General features: G+C 40.9%; 1 protein-coding gene and 1 long non-coding RNA gene across 3 annotated transcripts; one reads left to right on the top strand and one right to left on the bottom strand.

The window, feature by feature from the left end:
* Positions 1 to 5,549, bottom strand: LOC120868938. Its single transcript, XR_005722347.1, has 2 exons — positions 5,021 to 5,549; positions 1 to 115 (listed from the first exon to the last, which is right to left on the bottom strand). It is a non-coding gene; the product is annotated as an uncharacterized LOC120868938 (long non-coding RNA).
* Positions 4,975 to 25,568, top strand: LOC120868932 (prion protein). 2 transcript variants are annotated; one of them, XM_040247920.1, is made up of 3 exons: positions 4,975 to 5,082; positions 7,522 to 7,619; positions 21,546 to 25,568. In XM_040247920.1, exon 3 carries the CDS (start codon positions 21,556 to 21,558, stop codon positions 22,324 to 22,326), a length of 771 nt encoding a protein of 256 aa, XP_040103854.1. In that variant the 5' UTR covers positions 4,975 to 5,082; positions 7,522 to 7,619; positions 21,546 to 21,555; the 3' UTR covers positions 22,327 to 25,568. The 2 variants fall into 2 exon arrangements, with proteins under 2 accessions (XP_040103854.1, XP_040103855.1); XM_040247921.1 differs by lacking the exon at positions 7,522 to 7,619 and having other exon boundaries at positions 4,987 to 5,082.
* The last annotated feature ends 553 nt before the right edge of the window (positions 25,569 to 26,121 follow it).

Raw genomic sequence — 26,121 nt, 5'->3', positions numbered from 1 at the left:
TTTGAGTGTTAGAATCATTTTAACCAGTGATAAGAAAGATTACCAATAGTGCAGGAAGTGCCAGTGGAAACACAAAGTCTCCTGAGTCCCGAACAGAGCAAATCAGAAGCCAAACCTGGGTTGAGAAACAAAGAAATGATGACAAAAATCAGACTGTTTGTTTCAAAAATCTGGGACCAGGAAGAAATTAAGTGAAGAGCCCAAGTGTCGCAAAGGTTCGGGGTGACACTAAACATTCTTTTCCTAGCTGGGAACTTCACATATGGCTAGACAGAAAGAGAAAAGGAAAAATTCTGTGGGAACCAAGGGGAAAACAAGCACAAGAACAAGATGAGAACATGGGATAGGTAACCACACTCAGGACATTGTTTAACTGATTCTTCTAGTAGACTCTCATTTGCAAGGTCCTGAGGCTCTGCTGCTGCTGCTAAGTCGCTTCAGTCGTGTCTGACTCTGTGCGACCCCATAGACGGCAGCCCACCAGGCTCCCCCGTCCCTGGGATTCTCCAGGCAAGAGTACTGGAGTGGGTTGCCATTTCCTTTGAGGCTCTACTCCCAAGAAATTTATAATCTAGTTAAATATGGGCAGAGTAGCTTAAAATGGCGCTGGATGATACAAGCCAGTTGCTGCTGGAGCAGGAGGAAGATGGTTGAGTTTTGTTGGGGAAATATGGACAGCTTCACAGAAGAGAGGGGTGTGAAGGAATTCGGGGCTGAGGAAACTGCTTGAGCAGAGCCTCAGCCAAGGCAATTAAAGAAGGGGCAACTGGCCTAGCAGGACTGGAGCCCAGGGGGTACTCAGGGAGAGAGGTTGTCAGAAACATAGTCTGGGCTTTTTCACACAATCTGAACCCCAGACCCTGGAGTCTAGCCACTAAGGAATCATTTTATGTGTTTTAAGAGTGGAGAGATATAGCTGCCTGTAATACATCTGCAGCATGATGGTTTCTCTTTAAATTCACAATCATTCATCCTTAGAAAAAATGTAATTTCTGATGCAATACCTTAAATTGCTGAACTGAGGAAGTCAGAGGGGAGAAAGGGGGAGGAAGGAGGTCTTTGAGGACATGAATACCCCCAATGAATGGGCCCATCCTAAAGAGGACCCTCACTATTAGAGAAAGTTTAAAATACTTCCATTACACCCATACTCTCCTCCAGCTAATGCCTATTTCTCTGCTCCTCCCAGGACAAAACTTCTCAAAAGAATTGTCTCTACTCCCTCACCTTCCATTTCTTCATCAATTTACTCTGTTCTTAATCACTCTCTTGAAACTAATCCCATCAAGGCCCCAGTAACGACCTCCGTCATCAAATCCAGTGAGTTCTTTCCCACCTCCACTCTATTTGGTCTCTCTAAAGCTGACCCCTGCCTTCTTGAAAGGCACCTCCTCTCTTGCACTCTTGATATCCTCCTACTTCACTGGTTGTCACTTTTCAATCTCTCTTGCTATCTTCTCTTTCTCTAATTCAAAGCGTGGCTCAGCAGATCAGCAGCATCTAGGAACCCAGGAGAAATGCAGGTTCTTGGACTTCATCTCAGAATTACTAAATCAGAATCCCTAAGGTGGGCCCAACCAGTCCATCCTAAAGGAGATCAGTCCTAGGTATTCATTGGAAGGACTGATGTTGCAGCTGAAACTCCAATACTTTGGGCACCTGATGCAAAGAGCTGACTCATTGGAAAAGACCCTGATGCTGGGAAAGATTGAGGGCAGGAGGAGAAGGGGACAACTGAGGATGAGATGGTTGGATGGCATCACCAACTCAGTGGGCAAACTCTGGGAGTTGGTGATGGACAGGGAGGCCTGGCGTGTTGCAGTCCATGGGGTTGCAGAGGCAGACACGACTGAGCGACTGAACTGAATTGAACTGAGGGTGGGCCCAGGAATCTGTGTTTTATCCAGACCCCAGGTGAGGCACACTGAAAGCTAGGAACCGTGATCTAAAACTGTCTGTTTCTTACCATTCAGTCCTGATTCCTCTTCTTTCCTCTGGCTACACTTTCTCCCTTGATGTTATCATCCAAGCCCACAACTTTGAAAATCATCTAAATACTGGTGGTGGTTTAGTCACCTCAGTCATGTCCAACTCTTTGCAACCCCAGGCTCCTCTGTCCATGAGGTTTCCCAGGCAAGAATACTGGTTGCCATTTCCTTTTCCAGGGGATCTTGCCGACCAAGGGATCAAACCCGGGTCTCCTGTAATGCAGGCAGATTCTTCCTGACAATTTCTAAATGCACATCCTTAGCACCAACCTTCCCAATCTGGAGGTTACATTAAAATTCATACCCCAAATGGAAGAAACTTCTCTAAAACTTGTTGCCTCTAAAACTTGGTCTTCCTCCATTTCTCACCATTTCAGAATACCTCCTCTACCACCAAGCCCCACCATTGCCCCTCAGGCCCCACACAACAATCAGAATGGTCTTTGAAATCAGGTCATGTCACCAGCCTGCTTAAATCTTCAAGGGCTTCCTATCACATTTAATTAAAATCTAAAGACCTGGTCACTGGCTGTTAGGCCCTGCATGACCTGGTCACTTTCTATGTGGCTTCCTGTATTCCCTTTGTTGTCTAATGTCAGAAACTATAACTATCTAATTCACACTAGGTTCTCTATAAATTATTTGATGAACAAAATATTTCTTCTTTTGAAAATAAGAGAAACATAGAGTCTGACTTCTTTAGCTTCTCCACGTTTGCTGAGGAGGATCTGTGTGATGTTGACAGGTAACTTCAGTTAAGCCAGGACATGGGAGATACGAAGGGAGACTTTCAACGAATGTCTTCATGGTGCCATAACCTCAGCACAGCCAGGCCCCAGAGGACAAACCCTCAAACATGCTTGTCATTCAGTTCAGAAAGTGGCCTTCCTTATATATAATGGGATAGAGTAGTTGTGGTGATGGTAGAGACTGAGATGAGGAATGATGTAGGGCCATTTGCAAAAGCTTTCTCCTGTGGGCTGACCAATGTGATGCTGTTCATGAGGCCAATGAAAGCCCCTAAGAATCTACAACCCCATAGCGGCAGTTTTCCAAAATGGCCACAAATTCTGATACTCTTCCCATTGAGAGATGGGGTCCATGATCCCTGCCCTTGAATCTGGATGGGCATATGGCTACTTTGGTCAATAGCATATAGTGAAAGTGATGTTATGTGACTTTTGAGACTATGTGAGAAGTGGCAATGTAGCTTCCATGTTGTTTACTGACCGTCTCACACTTGGGTCCTCTTGGGACTTCTTAAGCCAGGTAAGAAGCTCATCAAACTTGAGACTACTATGCTGGGAGGAAGCCAGGCCACATGGGGAAGTCATGTGAAGGCACTTCAATCAGTACACCTGATTTTCAAGTCTTCCCAGCCCAGGTGCCAGCCATGCAAGTGACTGAACTGATTCCAATTCCTAGCTATCACATCAGCCTCAGACACTGAGTCTTCCCAACAGCAGCCTCAGACGTCATGGGGCAGAGTCAAGTCCCCATTGTGCCTGTCCAACTCTTTGGCCTATACAATTCATGGGCATAATAAAATGGTGGTTTCTTTAAACCATTAAGTTTCGGAGTAGTTGCTACATGGCAACAATATCCAGAATAGGACCAAAGGCAATGTCAATTTGGTTCCCTCAAACCCTCACAAACTATATTGCCTTTTGAGCATTTTCTTGGTTGGGGGAGGGAAGGAAAGCATTCAGCTAGTTGACATTGGATTCTTTTGAGGAAAAAAGGCTGAGTTTTGGCATCTTCTAAACGAGCTGTACATTGCCCCTCCTGGCAGGGGAAAGTCAATCCCTTGCCCAGCCTGATCTGGTCACTCACCCCCAGCTCCACCCAGCTCAAGACTCAAAGAGATGCTTCACTGCCCCCAGTGTACCTCACAATAAACAATCTCTGAGGAAAGAAGGTAAGGATCTAAAAGTAGTGTCAACTTAATCATTATGTAAGACTGACTGGATAGAAAACAGCCCTGGCATTGCTGCCTAATACTCATTTCTAACTGGCCACAATCCATCTCTGCTACTGAATCATCTTCATCCCATCGTCATGTTTTATAGACCTCTCATTTCTCCTTCCCAGCAGAACTTTCAGGCCCCCATCCACATTTATATATACATTACCAGGAGACTGGCCTCTCCCCTCCCTCACTTGTCCTCATCCTATTTGAGAGATCCACCCTGAGATGTTTAACCTAATGGGTGTCTCAATATTTTTAAACCTCTTTCCTTGCAAGCTTAGTGGAGCCTCTTGCCCATAACAAGGGGACGAGATATCTCATTTTTCCCAGGTTTATACCCATTGCCCCGGCATAATTAATATTGGTACTCTCAAAAGTGCCCAAATTTGGGTAATGATGTATATGATCCCTCTAATCCTAACATATGTCTTCTATCACTTACCATCCTTCACATGAGACAAACCCCTACATAAAATTTTGGCAGTAATAACGATCAAGAACACACCATGTTTTATGCAAGAAATCTCAGGTAATGTGCAGAATGGACTTGTTAAATGGAGTGCATTTCCCTCACTTATGAATATCATAATCTAAATCATTTATTTTGTAGATAATGAGCAGGAGCTGAGTAAATGACGGCAGGTGATGGCTAATATCCTTTCTAGGCCTCAAATTTTAATCTGAAAATTCACAAACATTGGGCTCAATCCAGGGTAGTAGAATTTTTGTCCTTTTTAGAAATTTCTGGTTACCAGAGTTCCAGAAATTGCTTTCTCATTCCCTAATCTTTCATTTTCTCCATTACGTAACGAGAAGCTGGGGCTTTGGCCGATTTTCCCTCTAAAGATGATTTTTATCGTCAACAAGCAATTTCAGGGAGTGATGAGCCGGGGAGGCGGTATTAGTTGATGCTAGCGTTTATGCTAGTCTCAACTCGTTTTTCCCAGGGACTTAGATTCCTGGGTCTGCCGGTAAACCCCGGGCGCCGGCAGCGGGTGCGCCTGAGCGTGCGCGCGCCGTCGCCTCCCCGCCCCTGCACCTCCTCCTCTGCCCGGCAACTCACCCGCCCTAGTTGCCAGTCGCTGACAGCCGCAGAGCTGAGAGCGTCTTCTCTCGCAGAGGCAGGTAAATAGCCACGTAGTCCTTTAAGCTCCCAGCGGAGGCCGCCCAACCCCGGGCCTTGCGGCCGAGGCCCTAGGGCACTCAGCCGGATCGGATTGGGTGGGAGGCAGACCTTGACCGTGAGGAGGACTGGGGGCTTCCGGCGGGCGCGGGGAACGTCGGGCCCGTTTAGCGTGCTCGTTGGTTTTTGCCCGCCGCCGCTCGGTTTTGCCCTCCTGGTTAGGAGAGCTCCGTTTACTCGGAATGTGGGCGGGGTCCGCGGCTGGCTGGTCCCCCTCCCGAGGTATGTGGGTGGTGTGTAGGAATCTAGCCCCCTCCCACGCTCGTCCACTGCGGGAGTGGGATGGGCGGATGGCACCGGTAGAGGGGCCGCAGGTCCGAGGAACCGCTGGGGAGATCAGAACAACAAGGGGGAGGCCCCGGGATCTGGGCCCTCCCGAAGCCCAGCGGAGACGCGGAATTGGGGGAGGGGGGTGGGGAGGAAGCGGGCGCCCAACGGGGCCCGACCTCGGCGGTGAGGAGTGCCGGAGCGTCCGTGGGCCCCCAGCCGCTGCTGCCGAACTCCTCCCGAGAGGCGGCCCTGCCTGCCATCACGCGGCTGGGAGGTACCTGGGTAGCCGCAGCGGGTGGGTCTCTGGCAGCCCCCTGGGGATCGGCTCGGGCGGCGTGCGTGGCCTGGGCTTCAGCCTCGGCGCGGGGAGTCATGGGCGACCCGGCCCTCTCTCCAGAGAAATCCAGGTACCGGGAGCAGTGTTTCCTGGATTCCTGATGTGGTGGACCCAAAAGCAAAGCGAAATTTTCGCTGTCTCGACTGATCCTCCGGAAGGAGGGAGCTCGGCCCTCAGGAGACTGAGGGGAGTGGATCAGGCGCCTCTTGGAGAACCACCCTCCTCTGCCAGTAAGGGTGGCACCTTCACGTTTGTTTTTTGCTGTTGTTGTTTTTCTCAGACGTTTGATTATTACACAACGAGGAGAAGTCCGTTTTTTGCTGTTCTTTTTTGTTTTTTTTTTTTCCCCCTCTTTTCTTTTGGTACCATATGTAGCAAATAGATTTTTTAAAATCATAAGCCCACCGCCCTCACCATCTTGTTTTTCACTTTCCTCGTCTCCAGATTCTTAACAACAAAGCAATTTCATCTCCCTGATCATGGCTATCCTCATCACATGGCCGGGTTATTTTCTTGTACTTAAGAGCAATCACGGTTTATTAAGCAGTTTCCCGAATGCTGAACCTTTGAAGTGTTACCTTTCCTTGCAAAAGATTCCGCATAGAATAGGATTAAAATTTTTCACAAGTTGTCAGAGAAAAATAGGAACAGAAAATTGAATAAAATGTCAGACCTCTGGAAAATGAACAGCTCTCTCAGATTTGAAAATTAACCTATGAAAAGGAACAGTTTTCCTACGGAAACACTGAGGCGTTCTAACAATGAAAAAGAACCAGAAAAGAAAGAAAGAGTTAGGATGTGATTTGTATATGACGCAAATTTTTCATACTTGTGAAAGAAAAATATCAAGATTATAAAAAGATAAATGGTGAAATGAAGAATCATTTATGAAATAAAATACAAATCAAAGCAAAAATTATCATTTACAACTACTAGTAAAAACAACAGTAACCGCAACCACTACTGGAAGGTTACCTAGAAATTTGCATATTCCTTTATGTGAGGTGGCAAGGCTTTGGAGTTAGAAATATGGCTCTGCAACTAATTTTACAATTTGGGACCTAATTTCCTCATCCTCCTTTTGTCCATTCCTAAAATAGAGGAAATGATACCTACTTTAGGAGTTTGCCAAGATTAACTGTGTAAAACTGACCTGTAGCATGTATATGTTTATTCTTTCCCTAGTCACACTGCACTGAGGGACATTTGTGACTTTGTATGAAATTTGTCAAAAATGGTCCGGTGATCCTTTAAGCCATGACCCTGAAACCCCACTCCTGGGAACTTACCTGCAATGGAAGAAACAAGGAAAGAAGAAGAAAAGCTGCATTCACCCACAGAACTCAGAATGATCTAAAATTAGATCCAGTCCAGAGACAACCTAAATGTATTAAGAAAATAGCAGGGCAGCAGCTAAGAAAATCACAGCACTTTAACTGAAAGGAACATTGTGTAACCAGCGCGAGTCATAATTTTAGAGCCTCTCTGTGATATATAGGAAAAAACTGACAGGTCAGAGTAAGATTACTCAGACATGGATGCATATGCGGAAAATCTGAATAAAAAATGGACCCACAGTTTTCTGTGTATGGGAGGAGAGTTCAGTGTCAATGTTTGCTGCTTTTTTTTAGTCAGCATCATCTCTTTTTTAAAAATACTATCATATTTTTTTCCTTGAGTAGATTCATTAGTGGTTCAATAATTTATATACTGTTATTCTGTTAAATAATCCATTCTTAGATTTATCAATTATAGTTTTTTCTTTTTTTTTAAGGACTTCTGAATATCTTTGAAAACTGAACAGTTTCAACCAAGCCGAAGCATCTGTCTTCCCAGAGACACAAATCCAACTTGAGCTGAATCACAGCAGATGTAGGTACCCTGCGGAATCTCTTTGGTCTTGTGATGGTTGAAAGTGCCCAACTGTTTCAAGAAGATAAGGGACTGAAAGTCTGGGATCACAAATCCTTGCTCTGGAGGCCACTGGGATCTATATATGTAACCCACACCTATTATATCACTCTTTCTTGTAAAATCATCTTGATTTTGCAGGGAAAGGGACATAGCTTTCTCTAGAATCATTCTGAGTTATGTAAGAAGCGGCCATTTAAAAAATAGTATAATAAAAGCAATAACCTAACATTCCTGCACCAAATCAACACTGAAGGTAACTATCAACAGACAAAAGGTTTTAGGAGGTAACAGTTTTTCTAAGCTGTAGTTTTAACTTACCTATTCCATTCTCCCTTTTTAGATCTTCAAGGCAACCAGTTTATCAACTGTGAACTGCTACATATGAAACATTCAAAACCTGACTGTGTCTAAAGCTGTGATGGCTACAGCAAAATAATCTTTGAGTGAATAGCATGTTTAGCAGTTCTTACAGTTGGGAGAATTTTTTCTCAGTTTGTTCATCCTTTTTCTCCTAATCATATTCTGCTTATTGCTGTTCTAATATTGTGTGATCACGTCAAGGGAGGTGTTCCCTTTTATGCAAAACATTATGTTAAATGTTTTCTTCCCGAGAACAAGCTCAGAAGATTGGCTAGGAGTGCAGTTCCCTGGAAGCCTTATTATAGATTACTAAATCCTGCCACTAGATACTCCCAGGCTGTTGGCCTGATGTAGACTCTAGCTGTGTTGCTTTTCTTAAAGCTCTTCACATCACTCTGAGGATGGACCAGACTGGGGACCATTTGCCCTATTCAGTCCAGGGTTAGGCCTCAGTGTCACTGGAAAAACCTCCACCTCAAAATGCTTTGTAAATTTTTGTATAGCTTGCATTAGACTCTTTATAAGGGCAGTGACCTCAAAAGATGAAAATATGACAAATGAGTTCCACTTAGCTTATGAAAAATTGGAAATTTCCCCAGGGCAAGGATGGGTAGAGGGACTGTTTAGTGCCAGTTTCCAATTTAAATAAGTCTCAAGGGTATAACATATTTTGAGTATCAAAAATTTGGCCCCTGGCACATGACCACTGGACATAAGTTCCTACCTGCTCTGATTCTCAATCCCCAGGTATAAAAGGGAATAAGATGAATGGGACAATATATGGATTTTGTTGTTGTTGTTCCTTCTCTCTCGTTCCATCGCTCTGCCATTGTGCTTATTCACTAATGCCACTTGATCATATTTATTATAGTTTTCCAATCCATTCTGATACTTGGCAGGCCAAGTGTACCCTAGATTTCAGTAATTTCTTCAGTCTTCTTAACTTTGAGTATCATTATATTCTTTAAAATCCTCTTTGAATTAGGACTGAAATTGTATTGACTTAATGATTAATTGGAGTTGAATTGGTATCTTTCAAAATCTTCAATCCTGATTTTCCCAACCATACACCTGTCTTTCTTTTTTTTCCAGTCTTCCAGCTTTTTTGGTCTAAGTTTTACTATTTATTATTAGGTTAAGTCTTAGTTTGAATTTTTTGTTGCCATTAATGAGTGGAATTTTTTTTTCACACTAAATCTTCTAAGTAATTACAACTAATTTGAGTATTCACTCTTTTCTATATGTTGAGTTCAAAAACTGGCACCCTAATAAATAAGCTCATTCATTTATTTGAAGGCATTTTTGGATGATTGTCCTGTATTTTCCAGATAGAAAATCATACCTGGCTTTCTCCATAGCGGTCTAAAATAGCAGCAATCACTTACATTCTTGTCTTGTTAATCTCATTCATGAGAATGCTTTTCCTCTTTATGTTAAGACAGGGTGTGGGCTGTGTATTACTTCTAGTTCTATAGAAATTTTTTCAACATCTTAAACTTAAAAAGTCAGGAAAGCACTGATTCCTGAATTTAAGTGAAAACTTTGATTTTAATTGAAAACTTTGCAACATCAGAGAATCTTTTTTTTTAACCTACTAATAGGTTAATTGATTTCATGATTTTGAGCCATTTGTATTCCTAAAATAATCCTTATTGGTCACAATGTATTCTTTCACAAAAATATCAAAATCAAGTTGGTGGTATTTTCTTTTGGATTTTGGCACCCATATTGCTGAAGGTTGGGTAGCTAAGAGTGTGAGCCCTTCACTCCCTGTGGCTCTTAATGCTAGTCTCAGGTGAACTGCCCAAATGTTTATCTCTACTGAGTAAGAGTTTCAGACTCATAACAGTTACGAAATTGATACTCACTTGAATGGCTCATAGATGTAGTAAAGTTAATATATACAAACTATAACTTTATTTTTTTCTCAAAAGCCTGGCCCTCCATCAGTTTTCTCATTTTCATTAGGTAGCGTCACCACCATCTACCTAGTTCCAAAAGCCACAAACCTGGTCAACTCTCACTCTCTCATCCACTCTATCAGCTTAATTGTTTTTTTCTACAAAATACATCCCATTTTTCACAGCTCCTTGCTGCTTTGTCACAGTCCCAGATTACACCACCATCTTCCTTTAATCATTTTCTAAATGGTCTCACCATTTCCTTTCTTATCCCTCAAAATTTTCTCTTTACACAACAGTAAGGGGGAACTTTTAAAAAAAAGAAAAAAAAAATCTGTGATGTGATTCTCCTAAGCCACTTTAATGGCTTTGCACTGTTTCAAGCTCCAGACGCTTATCTCCCTGTAGTCCTCAAACCCACAAACTAAATATCTTAGCACTGTGTCTTCAGCCACAGAACAGTAATATTAGAAGACATATAATAAATATTTGTTCAAGTAATCAATAGTTCTTGTACAGTAACTTTTTTCTCCATTTCTTTTATGATATAAGGCCAAGTTTTCTATTTAAAAACTGGTACATACTAGCTGTTCCATAAAAATTTATTTAATGATTGATTCACTGTCAGTTTTTATAATTGGATAGAAAGGTAATCCCTCCCACACAGATTTTTTTTTTTTTTAATGAGGCAAGGAATATGACTACTTGGAAAGCTGGCTGCCTGAGAAAATGGCAGACTAATGTCTGAAAACAAATATCAGTGTCTAGACGCCAGGTTCTTTTATAGAACAGAGATGGCAGGAAGATGAGGAAATAAAGGCAGAATAAAATGGGAGAAGCAGTGTGGAAGTCAAGTAAAAAAGACCCATGTCTTGCAAGACATCTCCAGAAATGGCCAGCCTGTGGAAGGGATGTGTTAATCTCTTATTTCCTGCAACCATTCACAGGTGGGAAATGTCAGATTATCTCCCTGTGAGCTGAACAAAGGCACTTCAGTCCAACAGTTAGGCAGAGGGACTGGGTTTTCTGAGGCAGGCCATTATATATGATTATAATAACAGCAGCAACAAAAAGCATGTCAAAGAAACAGTTCCAACATGGAGTCAGAATTGGTTCTTCTCTGCAACAGTTCCCCACTGTCAAGGTCCATTTGACAATCTTGTAGGAAAAGGGGACAGTGATCTTTCCGTTTGTCAGATGAATCTTTCTTGGAGTGTCTGCCTTTGGTACCAGTGTTCCAAATATTGAGATCTGTTTTCTTTTTGTTCCTCCTTGGAAAGTGTCTACTTTATACTTGTCGGCTTAGAAATATTGAACTTCAGACCCAGGAGGGTTTCTCAAGTTAAGAAATTTTGAAAAAAAAAAAAAAAAAAAAAAAGAAATTTTGCACTTTTCTGTGTATGGGAAGATGCAAGAGTCAGGGCTCATTAAGATTATTTCCTTGATATGTAATTCAGCTGTCTGGGGCCTGTGATCCTGTATTCTCAAGTTTCCTCAAGGTTCACCATAGGGAGTGGTGTAATCTGATGACTGCTAGATGGCAGGTATTCTCCTTCCTGAGTTTTTTCCTTCCTGAGTTGACTTGGGGTTCACCAGCTCACATTAGAGGGCTTCAGTTGTTGATTCCATTTCTCAGGTCTTCCCTTCTTGGTCAGGAATTTGACTAATATTTGGGAGACATTTCATGGTCAAACTTTGCTTCATGGTGCTGTGAGGTTCATCCCAGATCAGGCAAAACTTCTTGATGTACCACTCCAGGTGCTAAATTTTGGATTAGACCCCCATGAATAATTAAAGATTCTCTGGATTCTGTCTAATTGTCATCCAGGAGACATTTTCCATTGTTGCTTCTTCCCATACCTAGAATCACACTATTATAATTATTTTATGTTATAAATGTGATCTATTTTCTCAAGATGTTTAGCCATAGAAGTTTTGTTAGAGGCCTGATTATACATTGGTTACTGCAAGAGACAACTATCTTATAAATTAGTCAGGATATAAGTAATGCAGCTAGTAACACTGATAATGACATAGTGCAACAGGGAGATACAAAACACAATTTAAAAATGAAGAATAAAGTAAAGCAATGATTAGTATAACTAGTTGTAGTCCAGTTGCAATAATCTAGTGACCAAAGGAGCCATAACTGATTTAATGAGCTATCTTCAGTTTCATTGTACTGGCCATGGCATAGCTTAATCTTTGAGACAAGCATATGCTACTGGGAGGATCAACCAGATAGAAAAATATTTAAGTTTTACCTTTGCTTACAAAGGATATAATTTACCAAATTACTGTAAGTCAGAGGTTAAGGAAGTTTTCCTTACACCTGGAAAACACAGATTTAAGCCAGTTATTTTTAGATAGAAACCATAAAAATTATAACAATTTATCAGTTCACTCAGTCCTATGTAACTAATCCTTTTTGTTAACAGCTTTATGAAGCCATCAGGTTTCCCATTAGCATTCTTCAATGTATTACTAGTTCAGCATTATGGTCTAAAAGTCAGAAACTTGGATTTATCCGAAAGTCCCTTTTATAAATCTTAAAGAGGAGGCATTTTTACAGAGGCAACAGAGTGAAACCATAATGACAAAAGACTTAAGAAGGCACTTTAAATCTGATTATGATGCAATTGACAAAGTAACCTGGTTACTGCTGTGACATACAACAGTTTCAGGTAATAGAACTAGAATTATGACTGATAATATTCTACCAGGACATATCACATTTTTAAGAACTCCATATAATCTCTAGAATATCAGTATCATTTATCATATAATTTAAGATTTATTATTCATTGGATAACACTTGACATGTAGTTTAACATACCAAGTGAATCTAATTAGTTTAATATCTCCCTTTGGTGTGTCTCAGGGGCCCTTTGAAGCACCCCAAAGTTAGCTAAAGATCAAAGGAACTTTATTGTAATTTGATTTGGGAAGTCTTGTCAAAAGAGCATTAAGAAAAAATGTTTTAAAACATAACAGGATCATAGGTCACTGTGAAACAATATTTACTTAGCCAAAATGACAATAAACGATTTCAAAGGCAAATATAGAACAGATTATTTAAAAGGTAGAAATACTTATAATCTGTTATCAAAGGAGAAGAAAGCCAAATTTATTTTGTACCAGGTTACTTTCAAGATTCATTTATTCAATTAAATTTGTTTTAAACTTAGTCCTGATCATGTACAAAACTACTTTTTCAGGGTCCATGTTTCACAAACTTTCCATCACTTAATTTATTTTAGCACAGTTTTAACTTTCAAGTTGTTGAATATCTGGAGATATCCTAAAATATAATTATTTCTGAAAGTTTACTCAAAGCTCTTATCTTCATTTGCATTTCTTTCCTTAAAAGTTTCTTCACATCAAGTCCCTTTCCTTGCTGACAAATTGTATCAACAACCATAGATACCAAATATAATTTAATATTAAATATTTTCCAGTTCACATGAACCTGGAGCTCATTGAGCTTAATTGTATTTAGAATTGTTTGGTTTGTAAGCACTTACTTTTATTTAAACCAATTAAATAGAGCTCTTTTACAAATCAACTGCAGCAATGTTATCCAAAGACAAAGATATATACAGAGAGGCCTCAGTTCTTATTTCAAGATTGCAGTCCTGAGTCAGGCAATGTAAAAAACCATCAGTTTACATATGAGGTTGAATTAAAATTGGGTTTGTCATAGATGGAATAAGTCAAGCTCACTTGGCTAGATAGCTAAATATTTGCAGAAAAAGCACTTAGGAATTCTAATTATCTTGGCCAACCCAACTTCTAAATTACTTTACCTTCTCTAAAATTTGCATTTTAAAAAGACAGCATAATGAGGGTTCCTGAGAAGACATTTGCGTCTCAAAGACATTTGCATCTCAGAGATACAGGCAAGTTTTTCCTAAAATGACTTTGTTTCCCCTTTAATACTTACAGGCCTCTTAAGATAACCAGGGAAGGTCTGGGGAGTAGGAAAAGTTTTGATGGGATTTGGATTATTTTTGGAACCACACTTCTGGTACTGTAAAGACTACGTTTGTAAAACAGTTTTGTTTTTTTTTTGTATGATACTGAGGGATTGACATACCCATTTACCTATGTTGGAAAGTTTTACCTTTCCTCATTTAGCTTAGCTCTTGGGAAGACACGGAGGCAACAATTTAGGCTCCTGTAAATCAGTCCAGACTGAGGGGGGAAAGAGGTGAAGATAAGAAAGACAGGCTGAGGAATCCGTCTCATAGTCCTACCAGGAAGATCGTGACCAGGGGGAATGGGTCACTATTTTGTTTGAACCAATGTGTGCTTCACAGTGCACGGAAGTTGTCTTGCTGGAATTGTTGTAGCCACAAGTTCCGGGAAACAAACTCACTCAGAAGGACAATGCAGATAGTGGAGTACAGTTTATTACACTGACGGGGCCAATGCAGAGTCTCCTCTTAGCCAAGGACCCCGACCAGTTTTTGTGAAAACCTTATATATCCTAAGTGTACGTGCTCAAACCCACCTCCCCAAATTCCTTGAAACTAGTCTGAACAAAAGAAAAGAAAAATACAATCAAAGTTAACCTGTGATTCATATGCCTTAAGCCTAGGTAGTTAACAGTGGACAATTATCGAGAGGCCTGTGGTCATACCCCAATAAGCATAATAGAATTTATGATTCTATTCAGTTACACAGATAATTAGGGTATTCTTTTAGGCTCCTGAGAGTCTAGATATGAGCCCTGGGACTCTTCCATCTGGGGGGGTTCTGGTTTTCCAGTTAGTATGTCATTTCCATAGATACTGGGCATATAGCTCAAAGTCCGCAGTCCAGCCCAACATGGGTCCTGCTTTCAAGATGGAGCCTGTTCTGTTTGTTTCCTCCTTCAGAGTCAGATGCTATAATAGTCTGGTCCATTCTGTTACCCACTTATCCTGTCACAAGAGACTTCAAGTGACAGGCACCTTAATGGCTTTTAAGTGCCTGACCCATGCCCTCACAATATTAATTGGCCTGGTACTCAGCCTAAGGGAGGAAGAGGCAAGGAGAGCCCTGACCTGCTTGGAGGCAGCTACTGGGGCAAAGTAGGCTATTAGGCCTTCAGAACACTCCAGAGAATAACCCTAGCTAGAGTTCCATAGCTATTAGTCTGTTTGCAAAGGGTTTGAGGAGAAAGGAATGAGTGAGTGTGAGGAGGGTGAAGACCTTAAAGGAAGTACTTCTTAATAGCTCAAGCGATTAGTATCAGATGTCTGTGTGTTACCAAGTATCCAGAATAAAACAAAATCTAGCCAGCTAGAGAGTCACATTAACATGACTTCCCAGTTTCATTAGACCTGTGACCTTTGTCCAAAATGCTTTATAAATGGAGTTTTCCTTCACAGGGGGTGCTCCCCAAGCTGAAGCTGAAGCTCTCCACTGTCAAAGTTACCCAGGGCTCCTGTAGGGAAATTAGAATCAGATGCCTCAAGTCCAAGGGAGTCCCCAAGCCTCTTCATTTATTATCAGAGTGTTCCTCTCCTTTGCAAAACACTTCTAATTGCAAGAGTGTGTAATTGCGAGCCATTCAGGCCCATTGCTCTTCTGATCTTAGCATATCTAATATATGTCCCCGAAAGCTTTTCTTCAGGATAGATGAAATATTTCCCATTTTTATAAGTTTCATAGCACCAAAACACACACAAAAATAGGCGAATTCCAACATAAATGACACAAATTCCAGTACCAATACATAGATGAACCAGTTTCTAGCTCAGGTAAATAAATTTACCCTACAAAACAAATGAACTAACTGTGTGCTTGTTTTGTGCCCTTCCTCTGGAGGCATGCGTGCTAAGCCGCTTCAGTTGTGTCTGACTCTTTGCAACTCTTTGGACTGTGTCCCACCAGGCTCCTCTGTCCATGGGATTCCCCAGGCAAGAATACTGCCATGCCCTTGATATACTCCAGTATTCTTATACTCCAGTATACTCTATTATTCTTGCCTGGAGAATCCCATGGTCAGAGGAGACTGACAGGCTACAGTTCATGAGGTCACAAAGAGTAGGACATGACTGAAATGACATAGCACAAAACAAGCACACAACTAGGGTAGGCTTACCCCCAAAAGAACTAGTTCCCCAATAAACTGGTTCCAACTCAGGTAGAGCCCAACAACACTTCCCATGTCCAACAGAGTACCCCAACCAAACTGGCTTGTCCTGTAAAGGAAAAGCCCAAATTTAGAGGGGAATATGTTCTCAGTGTGCACACCAGAGCAACTTACCCTACAAAATCAAATTTGTCAACTCGTAATAGAAAAGGGCACACAAAATGACAAACAAATGAGCCAGCTATCGAATGAAGAAAACTAATGCTATGAAATTGGGTCTGTCGACTTGTAGAAGTTTGTTGATTCTTTGCTTCAACTGCCAGGCCCTGGGGCCACTGATGCCACTTCAGGGAATCTTGAAGGAGAGATCCTCAGCACAAATGGTCCCAGCAGCTGCTAGAGCCTTACCCTAACATTCCCTAACGGAGCTGGCTAAACACAAGCAGCAAGTCAAATTTGTTACCAAATCCAGACTTGCTCTACTGAGTGAACAACAGGCCAATGAATCAGAGATGAGATGTTGAAGGAAAGAATGTGACTTTATTCAGTAAGCTGGCTGACCGAGAAGATGGCAGACTAACATCTTAAAATAACCATCTTCTTGGGTTCTGGATGCCAGGTTCTTTACAGAACAGAAATGAGGGGAAGTGAGGAAATAAAGTAAAAAGGCAGACTAGAGAGGGAGAGGCAATGAGTCTTGGGCCATCAGTCTTGCAAAACATCTCTAGGAATCCCCACACAGTTTTTTAATTCATAAAACTTTTAACTTTCACAGTTAGGTCTCTAATCCATTTAGAGCCTGCTTTTGCATATGACATTAAGGTCCAAGTTTTATTTTCCTTCAGTTTCCCAGAAGTCTCTGCTAAATAAATTTTCCTTTCTCATTGATTTGTTTTGTTAATTTATCATTTATCCAGTTTGTACTAAAGTCAAGGTATGTGGCTTTATCTCTGAACTTGTTATTCTGCTTCCTTTGATCTATATGTTCATTTCTAGGTTGTTACCATATTTATTACTATGACTTTATACTAGGACTTAATGTTTGATAATAGTAGGGTTTTGAACTGTGGTGTTGGAGAAGACTCTTGGGAGTCCCTTGGACTGCAAGGAGATCCAACCAGTCCATTCTGAAGGAGATCAACCCTGGGATTTCTTTGGAAGGAATGATGCTAAAGCTGAAATTCCAGTACTTTGGCCACCTCATGCGAAGAGTTGACTCATTGGAAAAGACTCTGATGCTCGGAGGGATTAGGGGCAGGAGGAGAAGGGGACGACAGAGGATGAGATGGCTGGATGGCATCACGGACTCGATGGACGTGAGTCTGAGTGAACTCCGGGAGTTGTTGATGGACAGGGAGGCCTGGCATGCTGCGATTCATGGGGTCACAAAGAGTCGGACACGACTGAGCAACTGAACTGAACGGAACAGTAGGTTCTCACCTCATTTCCTTTTTAAGGTTGAGTTTGTTATTTGTGGACATTTCTTCATCCTTTATTCCTCAAAAAAAAAATCCAGCTAGAATTTTGATTGTCATTATTATTCATAAGTTCATTTGTAGGAAATTGACATCTTTATAATACTAGGTGGTTCCAACCAAGACCTTTCCATGTTTACAGATCATCTTCTTTGTTCTTTAGTAGTGTTCAATTTCTTTTTCCCCTAGTCTTACTTTCTTTTGAGTTAAGTCAATCCTAGATACTTTACAGTATGAAAGTGAAAGTTGTATCTGACTTTTTGTGACCCCATGGACCATACAGCCCATGGAATTCTCTAGGCCAGAATACTGGAACGGGTGGGCTTTCCTTCCACCAGGGCATCTTCCCAACCCAGGGATCAAAGCCAGGTCTCCCATATTGCAGGCAAATTCTTTACCAGGTGAGCCACAAGGGAAGCCCAAGAATACTGGAGTGGGTAGCTTATCCCTTCTCCAGTGGATCTTCCTGACCCAGGAATCAAACTGGGGTTTCCTGCATTGTAGGTGGTTTCTTTACCAACTGAGCTATCAGGAAAGCCCACTTTACAGTATGGGTTGAAATTATTACTATCTTATCTATTAATTTTTTTCTAGTCAGTTATTGCTGGTATAGAGAAATGCTGTTGATTTTTATAAACCAATCCATAGCCTTGCTGAACTCTAGTTGAGTCTCCTGTTACCTCTGCCAAGTGTGTGGAATTTTCTATGTATATGATCACATTAATTCCAAATAATGAGAGCTGGAGCTCTTACAGTTATTGTACCAGTCTTTGTCCTTGCATATGGCATTGGAAAAGGGCTTCCCAAGTAGCTCAGTGTTAAAGAATCCACCTATCAATGAGGAAATCCAGGTTTGATTCCTGGGTCAGGAAGATCCCTTGGAGAAGGAAATGGCCACCTACTCCAGTGTTCTTGCCTGGGAAATCTAATGGACAGAGAAGCCTGGAGAGCTACAGTCCATGGGGTCACAAAAGAGTCGGACACAACTTAGCAACTAAAATAACAGTAATGGCACTGGAAGGATCTCCAGTCCTGTGACAGGGGACGTTCTTGTTTTGTTTCTGATCATAAAGGGACTGCATTCAGAAATTATCTATTAATTATATAACCATTATATAACCATTTCTGTTATATAATCTTTATTAATTAAGCAGGTTTCCTCCTATTCCTAGTCTGCTAAGAGTATTTTTCTTAGTGATAGGTATTTAGTTCAGTTCAGTCGCTCTGTTGTGTCCCACTCTTTGCAACCCCCATGGACTGCAGCATGCCAGGCTTCCCTGTCCATCACCAATTCCCAGAGTTTACTCAAACTCATGTCCATTGAGTCAGTGATGCCATCCAGTCATCTCATCCTCTGTCATCCCCTTCTCCTGCCCTCAATCTTTCCCAGCATTAGGGTCTTTTCCCATGATTTCTTTGCATCAGGTGGCCAAAGTATTGGAGTTTCAGCTTCAGCATCAGTCCTTCCAATGAATATTCAGGACTGATCTCCTTTAGGATGGACTGGTTGGATCTCCCTGCAGTCCAAGAAACTCTCAAGAGTCTTCTCCAACATAATAACAGTTCAAAATCTAGGTTGGTCATAACTTTGCTTCCAAGGAGTAAGCGTCTTTTAATTTCATGACTGCAGTCACCATCTGCAGTGATTTTGGAGCCCCCAAAATAAAGATAGGTATTGACTGTTATCAAATACTTAATATCTTGATGTGCTAGAGGATTAGGCAGCAACCTGACTATTCTCTGATAACATCTTATATGAAGTGTCATAACACAGCCAGGCATTCAGAAACCTACTGTGCATTCCTAGCAATTTTACTATAATCACAGATATGTTTCTTAAATTTGCTAATCTTTGTAGCATAATTTGTACAGTGAGAGATTTTAGATTAAATAATACAAGATCTTCCTTATTTTATCACAAACAGAAAGAAAATTAAGGTCTCATTAAGTTTTGAGTTCTTCTTATTCTTAGAAATGATTCTCTATTTCAAAAAAATTTTTTATGATTTTCATAATTAAATGTTGTTGCTTTTGTGTTCTCAACTGATTTTAAAATGATTTTGTCTTAATATAGTTTATGATTATCCAGCTTTATTCTAATATTCAGTTTTAAAGTAGTGATCAGCAACATATGCCCATGGCCTTATGTCCTGTTGCCTGTATCTCCAGTCCATGGTCGTTCGTCAGCTCCAGACTCACCAAGCTTACCAGACTCACTGGTATCTCTTGTCCCATGTGTAGCTTGATAATGGCATTGTCAAAGCGACACTCTTCATTTGTCTTCCTATGGTCTTGCTCCACCTTCCGTCTTCTGTCCAATCCAGAAATCTGGGTGCCACCTCAATTCTTCTAGTCTTCCATCTTCCATATCAAACACCAAGCCTTCCAGAAAGTTCTCATGTTCAGTTCCCTGAGGTGTTTGAGCAGAATTGTGAGCAGCATGGAAGCTAAGAGCTGAACCCAATGCGCAAATGGAGAGTAGATCAGGGAAGCAGGCCTGCAAAAGACCGGGTGCAAGAATGAAGCCCTTTGGCATATCCCAGGACCCTGTCCCTCTGGCCCTTACCCAAAACAGACTCCAAAATTCTAGTAGACATATTCTGAGCAGTTTAACCAGCCTCATAACTTTCAAATGTATTTTTATTTATACCCAGGCATTTCAAAAATGATAGTAAAAACATAAATGGGATGTTAATTCATTGTTTAGTCATCCTTCCTCTGAATATTATCCAAGTTAGTCTTTAGTTCTGAAGGTCATGAAAAATAATTTTATAATATTTGGTGCCACTTTTATTTGAAGATGTCCCAGTGCTGAGGATGACTAATGTCAGCATTACAACATATGCCATTTTTGGTTTTGTGGCAAATGGTATTTTGGAACATGTGGTTTGATGTGGGGTACAGTAGAAAGTGCTTAATGATCTTTCTACTGTGCGTCTTTAATCTCTGTCCCTGGAACCACCCAGGGTAAGTGAGATCTTCATTCTGAAAGATCTGAATCTTCAGTTCATTCATCTATAATCTGATGAATGTACATTCACAATGGTTCATAGGTTATCATGCAGGGTACTTTGTTCCCAAACTGTGCTTGCATTATATGTAAGATATGTGTTTTTTGTACCAAAAATTAAGAGAAAATAAGTCACTCATGAACCATTAAATGCTGAACTAAGACCCATTCAGTGAGTGAGTGACTGCAAATATTATGAACACAGCCTTTCTTACCCCATTTTGAATAGCCCCATTGTCTGTCTATAGAAAGAAAAATTACTTTATAGGTACGTTTGCAAAATCTTGCCCATTTCCTGTTTCCAAAAATTATTGTATTGAGAATTCCTTTGAGAAAATTCTTGTTGGCATTTATATGTTCAGAAGATGTTAATTCCTTCATTTAACAGATATCTATTGTGTACCTTCCCTGTGCCAGGCTCTGCCCTGGCCCGCTCAGAAGATAGCAGCAAACAAAGAGACTCATTCCCTGTTCACATTCCCACATGAGGAAAGAGGACATGAACCAGCTATTCAGAAAATTATTTAGTGATCTCAGCACCTACCTTGGGGTCTTCCCAACTGGAAATTAGAATCACTTCCATAGGGTCCATGCCAGGGTTCACAAGGTTCCAGGAACTAATATCCCTTATAACAACCCAATAGGCAGAGCTTCTAGGGTCTTCACAAGAACAAGCCCAGTTGCAAGAATCACTACTTTAAAGAAGTTCAAAGCTTGGTAAACCTACCAGATATTTATAGTTTCTTCCAATTTATGATATAGTGTACCAATCAGAGGTTATTTTTATCATAAGCAATGTTGCTGGCATTCTGTATTTATCAAGTTACTAGGAAATGATCCAGGAATTATTTTAAGGTCAACTTTGTCCTTAGAGGAGAAAGAGTTGTGTTAATACTTTACCTATAATTACTTTCATGAGATGTATGGAATGTGAAGAACATTTATGACCTAGAATGTTTATAGCTGATGCCACTGCTATGCAGTCATTCATTATGCTGCAGACTTTAAGTGATTTTTACATGGGTATATGATGCTGACACCCTCTTTATTTTGCAGAGAAGTCATCATGGTGAAAAGCCACATAGGCAGTTGGATCCTGGTTCTCTTTGTGGCCATGTGGAGTGACGTGGGCCTCTGCAAGAAGCGACCAAAACCTGGTGGAGGATGGAACACTGGGGGAAGCCGATACCCGGGACAGGGCAGTCCTGGAGGCAACCGCTATCCACCTCAGGGAGGGGGTGGCTGGGGTCAGCCCCATGGAGGTGGCTGGGGCCAACCTCATGGAGGTGGCTGGGGTCAGCCCCATGGTGGTGGCTGGGGACAGCCACATGGTGGTGGAGGCTGGGGTCAAGGTGGTACCCACAGTCAGTGGAACAAGCCCAGTAAGCCAAAAACCAACATGAAGCATGTGGCAGGAGCTGCTGCAGCTGGAGCAGTGGTAGGGGGCCTTGGAGGCTACATGCTGGGAAGCGCCATGAGCAGGCCTCTTATACATTTTGGCAATGACTATGAGGACCGTTACTACCGTGAAAACATGTACCGTTACCCCAACCAAGTGTACTACAGACCAGTGGATCAGTATAGTAACCAGAACAACTTTGTGCATGACTGTGTCAACATCACAGTCAAGCAACACACAGTCACCACCACCACCAAGGGGGAGAACTTCACCGAAACTGACATCAAGATCATGGAGCGAGTGGTGGAGCAAATGTGCATCACCCAGTACCAGAGAGAATCCCAGGCTTATTACCAAAGAGGGGCAAGTGTGATCCTCTTCTCTTCCCCTCCTGTGATCCTCCTCATCTCTTTCCTCATTTTTCTCATAGTAGGATAGGGGCAACCTTCCTGTTTTCATTATCTTCTTAATCTTTACCAGGTTGGGGGAGGGAGTATCTACCTGCAGCCCTGTAGTGGTGGTGTCTCATTTCTTGCTTCTCTCTTGTTACCTGTATGCTAATACCCTTGGCGCTTACAGCACTGGGAAATGACGAGCAGACATGAGATGCTGTTTATTCAAGTCCCATTACTCAGTATGCTAATACCCCATCTTAACAGTGATTTTGTAGCAATTTTCTCATTTGTTTCAAGAACACCTGACTACATTTCCCTTTGGGAATAGCATTTCTGCCAAGTCTGGAAGGAGGCCACATAATATTCATTCAAAAAAACAAAACTGGAAATCCTTAGTTCATAGACCCAGGGTCCACCCTGTTGAGAGCATGTGTCCTGTGTCTGCAGAGAACTATAAAGCATATTATGCACTTTGCAGGTTACATTTGCAGGTAACACAGCCAGCTATTGCATCAAGAATGGATATTCATGCAACCTTTGACTTATGGGCAGAGGACATTTTCATAAGGAATGAACGTAATACGAAAGGCTTCTGAGACTAAAAAATTCCAACCTGTGGGAGAGGTGCCCTTGGTGGCAGCCTCCCATTTTGTGTGTTTAAAGCACCTTCAAGTGATATTCCTTTCTTTAGTAACATAAAGTATAGATAATTAAGGTACGTTAATTAAACTACCTTCTAGACACTGAGAGCAAATCTGTTGTTTATCTGGAACCCAAGATGATTTTGACATTGCTTAGGGATGTGAGAGTTGGACTGTAAAGAAAGCTGAGTGCTGAAGAGTTGATGCTTTTGAACTATAGTGTTGGAGAAAACTGTTGAGAGTCCCTTGGACTACAAGGAGATCAGTCCTGAATATTCATTGGAAGGACTGATGCTGAAGCTGAAACTCCAATACTTTGACCACCTGATGGGAAGAACTGAAGGCAGGAGGAGAAGGGGACGACAGAGGATGAGATGGCTAGATGGCATCGTGGACTCAATGGACATGAGCTTAAGTAAACTCCAGGAGTTGGCGATGGACAGGGACACCTGGCGTCCTGTAGTCCATGGTGTCGCAGAGTCGGACACGACTGAGTGACTGAATTGAGGTGAACCCAGATTTTAACATAGAGAATGCAGATATAAAAACTCCATATTCATTAGATTGAATCTTTTCCTGAACCAGTGCTAGTGTTGGACTGGTAAGAGTATAACAGCATATACAGGTTATGTGATGAAGAGAATAGTGTACATGAAATATGTGCATTTCTTTATTGCTGTCTTATAATTGTCAAAAAACAAAATTAGGTCCTTGGTTTCTGTAAAATTGGCTTTTGAGTCAAAAGGGAGGCATTTAAAGAAATATCTTAGAGATGATAGAAATCTGATCCATTCAGAGTGGAAAAAGAAATTCCATTACCATTATTTAAGAAGGTAAAATTATTTCCTGAATTGTTCAATATTGTCACCTAGCAGATAGACACTATTATTCTGCACTGTTTTTACTGGCTTGCACTTTGTGGTATCCTATGTAAAAACATATATTGCATATGACAAACTTAAGAATTTCTGTTAGAGCAATTAACATCTGAACTACCTAATGCATTACCTGTTTTTGTAAGGTACTTTTTGTAAGGTACTAAGGAGATGTGGGTTTAATCCCTAGGTCAGGTAAATCCCCTAGAGGAGGAAATGGCAACCCACTCCAGTATTCTTGCCAGGAAAATCCAATGGACAGAGGAGCCTGGCAGGGTGCAGTCCAAGCATGGGGTTGCAAAGAGTGAGACAAGACTTGAGCTACTGAACAATAACAACAATAAATGCTGGGTCAGCTAAAAGGTTCATTAGGGTTTTTTTTCTGTAAGATGGCTCTAGTAGCACTTGTCTGTATCTTCATTCGAAACAATTTTGTTAGATTGTATGTGACAGCTCTTGTATCAGCATGCATTTGAAAAAAAAAATCAAAATTGGTGAATTTTTGTATAACTATTTTACTATTGAAGATGGAAGAAAAGAAGCAAAATTTTCAGCATATCATGCTGTATTATTTCAAGAAAGATAACCAAAATGCAAAAATGTATTTGTGCAGTGTATGGAGAAGGTGCTGCAACTGATCAAGCTTGTCAAAGTAGTTTGTGAAGTTTTGTGCTGGAGATTTCTTACTGGATGATGCTCCACAGTTGGGTATACCAGTTGAAGTTGATAGTGATCAAATTGAGCTATTGAGAACAATCAATGTTATACCACGCGGGAGATAGCTGACATACTCAAAATATCCAAATAGAACCTTGAAAACCATTTGCACCATCTCAGTTATGTTAATCACTTTGATGTTTGAGTTCCACATAAGTTAAGCAAAAAAAAAAAAAAAAAACAACCTTGACCATATTTGCGCATGCAGTTTTCTACTGAAATGAATGAAAACACTTTGTTTTTAAAAACAGATTTTGATGAACAGTGGATACTATACAATAACGTAGAATGGAAGAAATTGTGGGGTGAGCAAAATGAACCACCACCACCAAAGGCCAGTCTTCATCTAAAGAAGATGTGTGTATGGTGGGATTGGAAAGTAATCCTCTATTATGGATTCTTCTGGAAAACACTGCTCCTAATTAGACCAACTGAAAGCAGCACTCAATGAGAAGCACCCAGAATTAGTCAATAGAAAACATAATCTTCCATCAGGATAACGCAAGACTACATATTTCTTTGATGACCCAGCATGGCTGGGAGGTTCTGATTCATCTGTTATATTCAGACGTTGCATCTTTGGATTTTTTCCATTTATTTCAGTCTACAAAATTATCATAATGGAAAAAATTTCCATTCCCTGGAAGATTGTAAAGTGTATCTGGAAAAGTTCTTTGCTCAAAAAGATAAAAAGTTTTGTGAACACAGAATTATGAAGTTGCCTGAAAAATGGCAGAAGGTAGTGGAACAAAAGAGTGACTATGTTGTTTGGTAAAGTTCTTGGTAAAAATGAAAAATGTGTCTTTTATTTTTATTTAAACACCAAAGGCACGTTTTGGCCAACCCAATACTGAATACTTAAAGGAAACTCTTCTGTGTTGTCCTTAGCCTTACAGTGTGCACTGAATAGTTTTGTATAAGAATCCAGAGTGATATTTGAAATACGCATGTGCTTATATTTTCTATATTTGTAACTTTGCATGTACTTGTTTTGTGTTAAAAATTTATAAATATTTAATACCTGACTAAAATTAAACAGGAGCTAAAAGGAGTATCTTCCACGGAGTGTCTGGCTGTGTTCACCAGTGTGCACACCACGTTGGCAGCTTCATTTTGGGGGTTAATATGAGAAAAGTGGCACATTCAGTCCTCATACTGCCAGTTGCAGCAGGAGGGCTACTCCTGATCCTGCCTCAGCCTTACTCCCAGTCACATGCCAGCTGTTCTCTGCTACCTTTTCACATTTTTCCATGAATACCTGTCAAAGTCACTACTATAGCAGAGGAAAACAGTCCTTGCATTCTGGAAGATTTTTTCTGTCCAGGATTTTGAAATACAGGATTTTCTTGATTAAGATGAGACTTAACAAAGTGTCTACCTTATGCCTGTACCCACCCTTGAAACACTGTATGGTCAATATGGCTACTTTCCTTTGTTACAGGCTTTCAAGTGGTTCTTCATATGTTTCCTCCTTCCCAAGTATGAGGTGCCAGCTCCCAGTTTTCCTTCACAGAGGTTTTCTTCTGCAACTGTAGTTCACTAACAGGTGGAAGTAATAATGAAAAAATGATAGTGGTTGAAATCATAATATTTATTAATACTTTA

The sequence above is a fragment of the Oryx dammah genome, unplaced genomic scaffold (genome assembly GCF_014754425.2).
Source record: "Oryx dammah isolate SB20612 unplaced genomic scaffold, SCBI_Odam_1.1 HiC_scaffold_10, whole genome shotgun sequence".
NCBI classification, from domain to species: Eukaryota; Metazoa; Chordata; class Mammalia; order Artiodactyla; family Bovidae; genus Oryx; species Oryx dammah.
Note: the sequence above shows the minus strand (reverse complement) of the source record. Positions and strands in the feature narration are given on the sequence as shown.

Excerpts from the sequence above, each read along its gene's own strand:
- LOC120868932 (XM_040247920.1), top strand. The coding sequence starts at position 21,556 with ATGGTGAAAAGCCACATAGGCAGTTGGATCCTGGTTCTCTTTGTGGCC.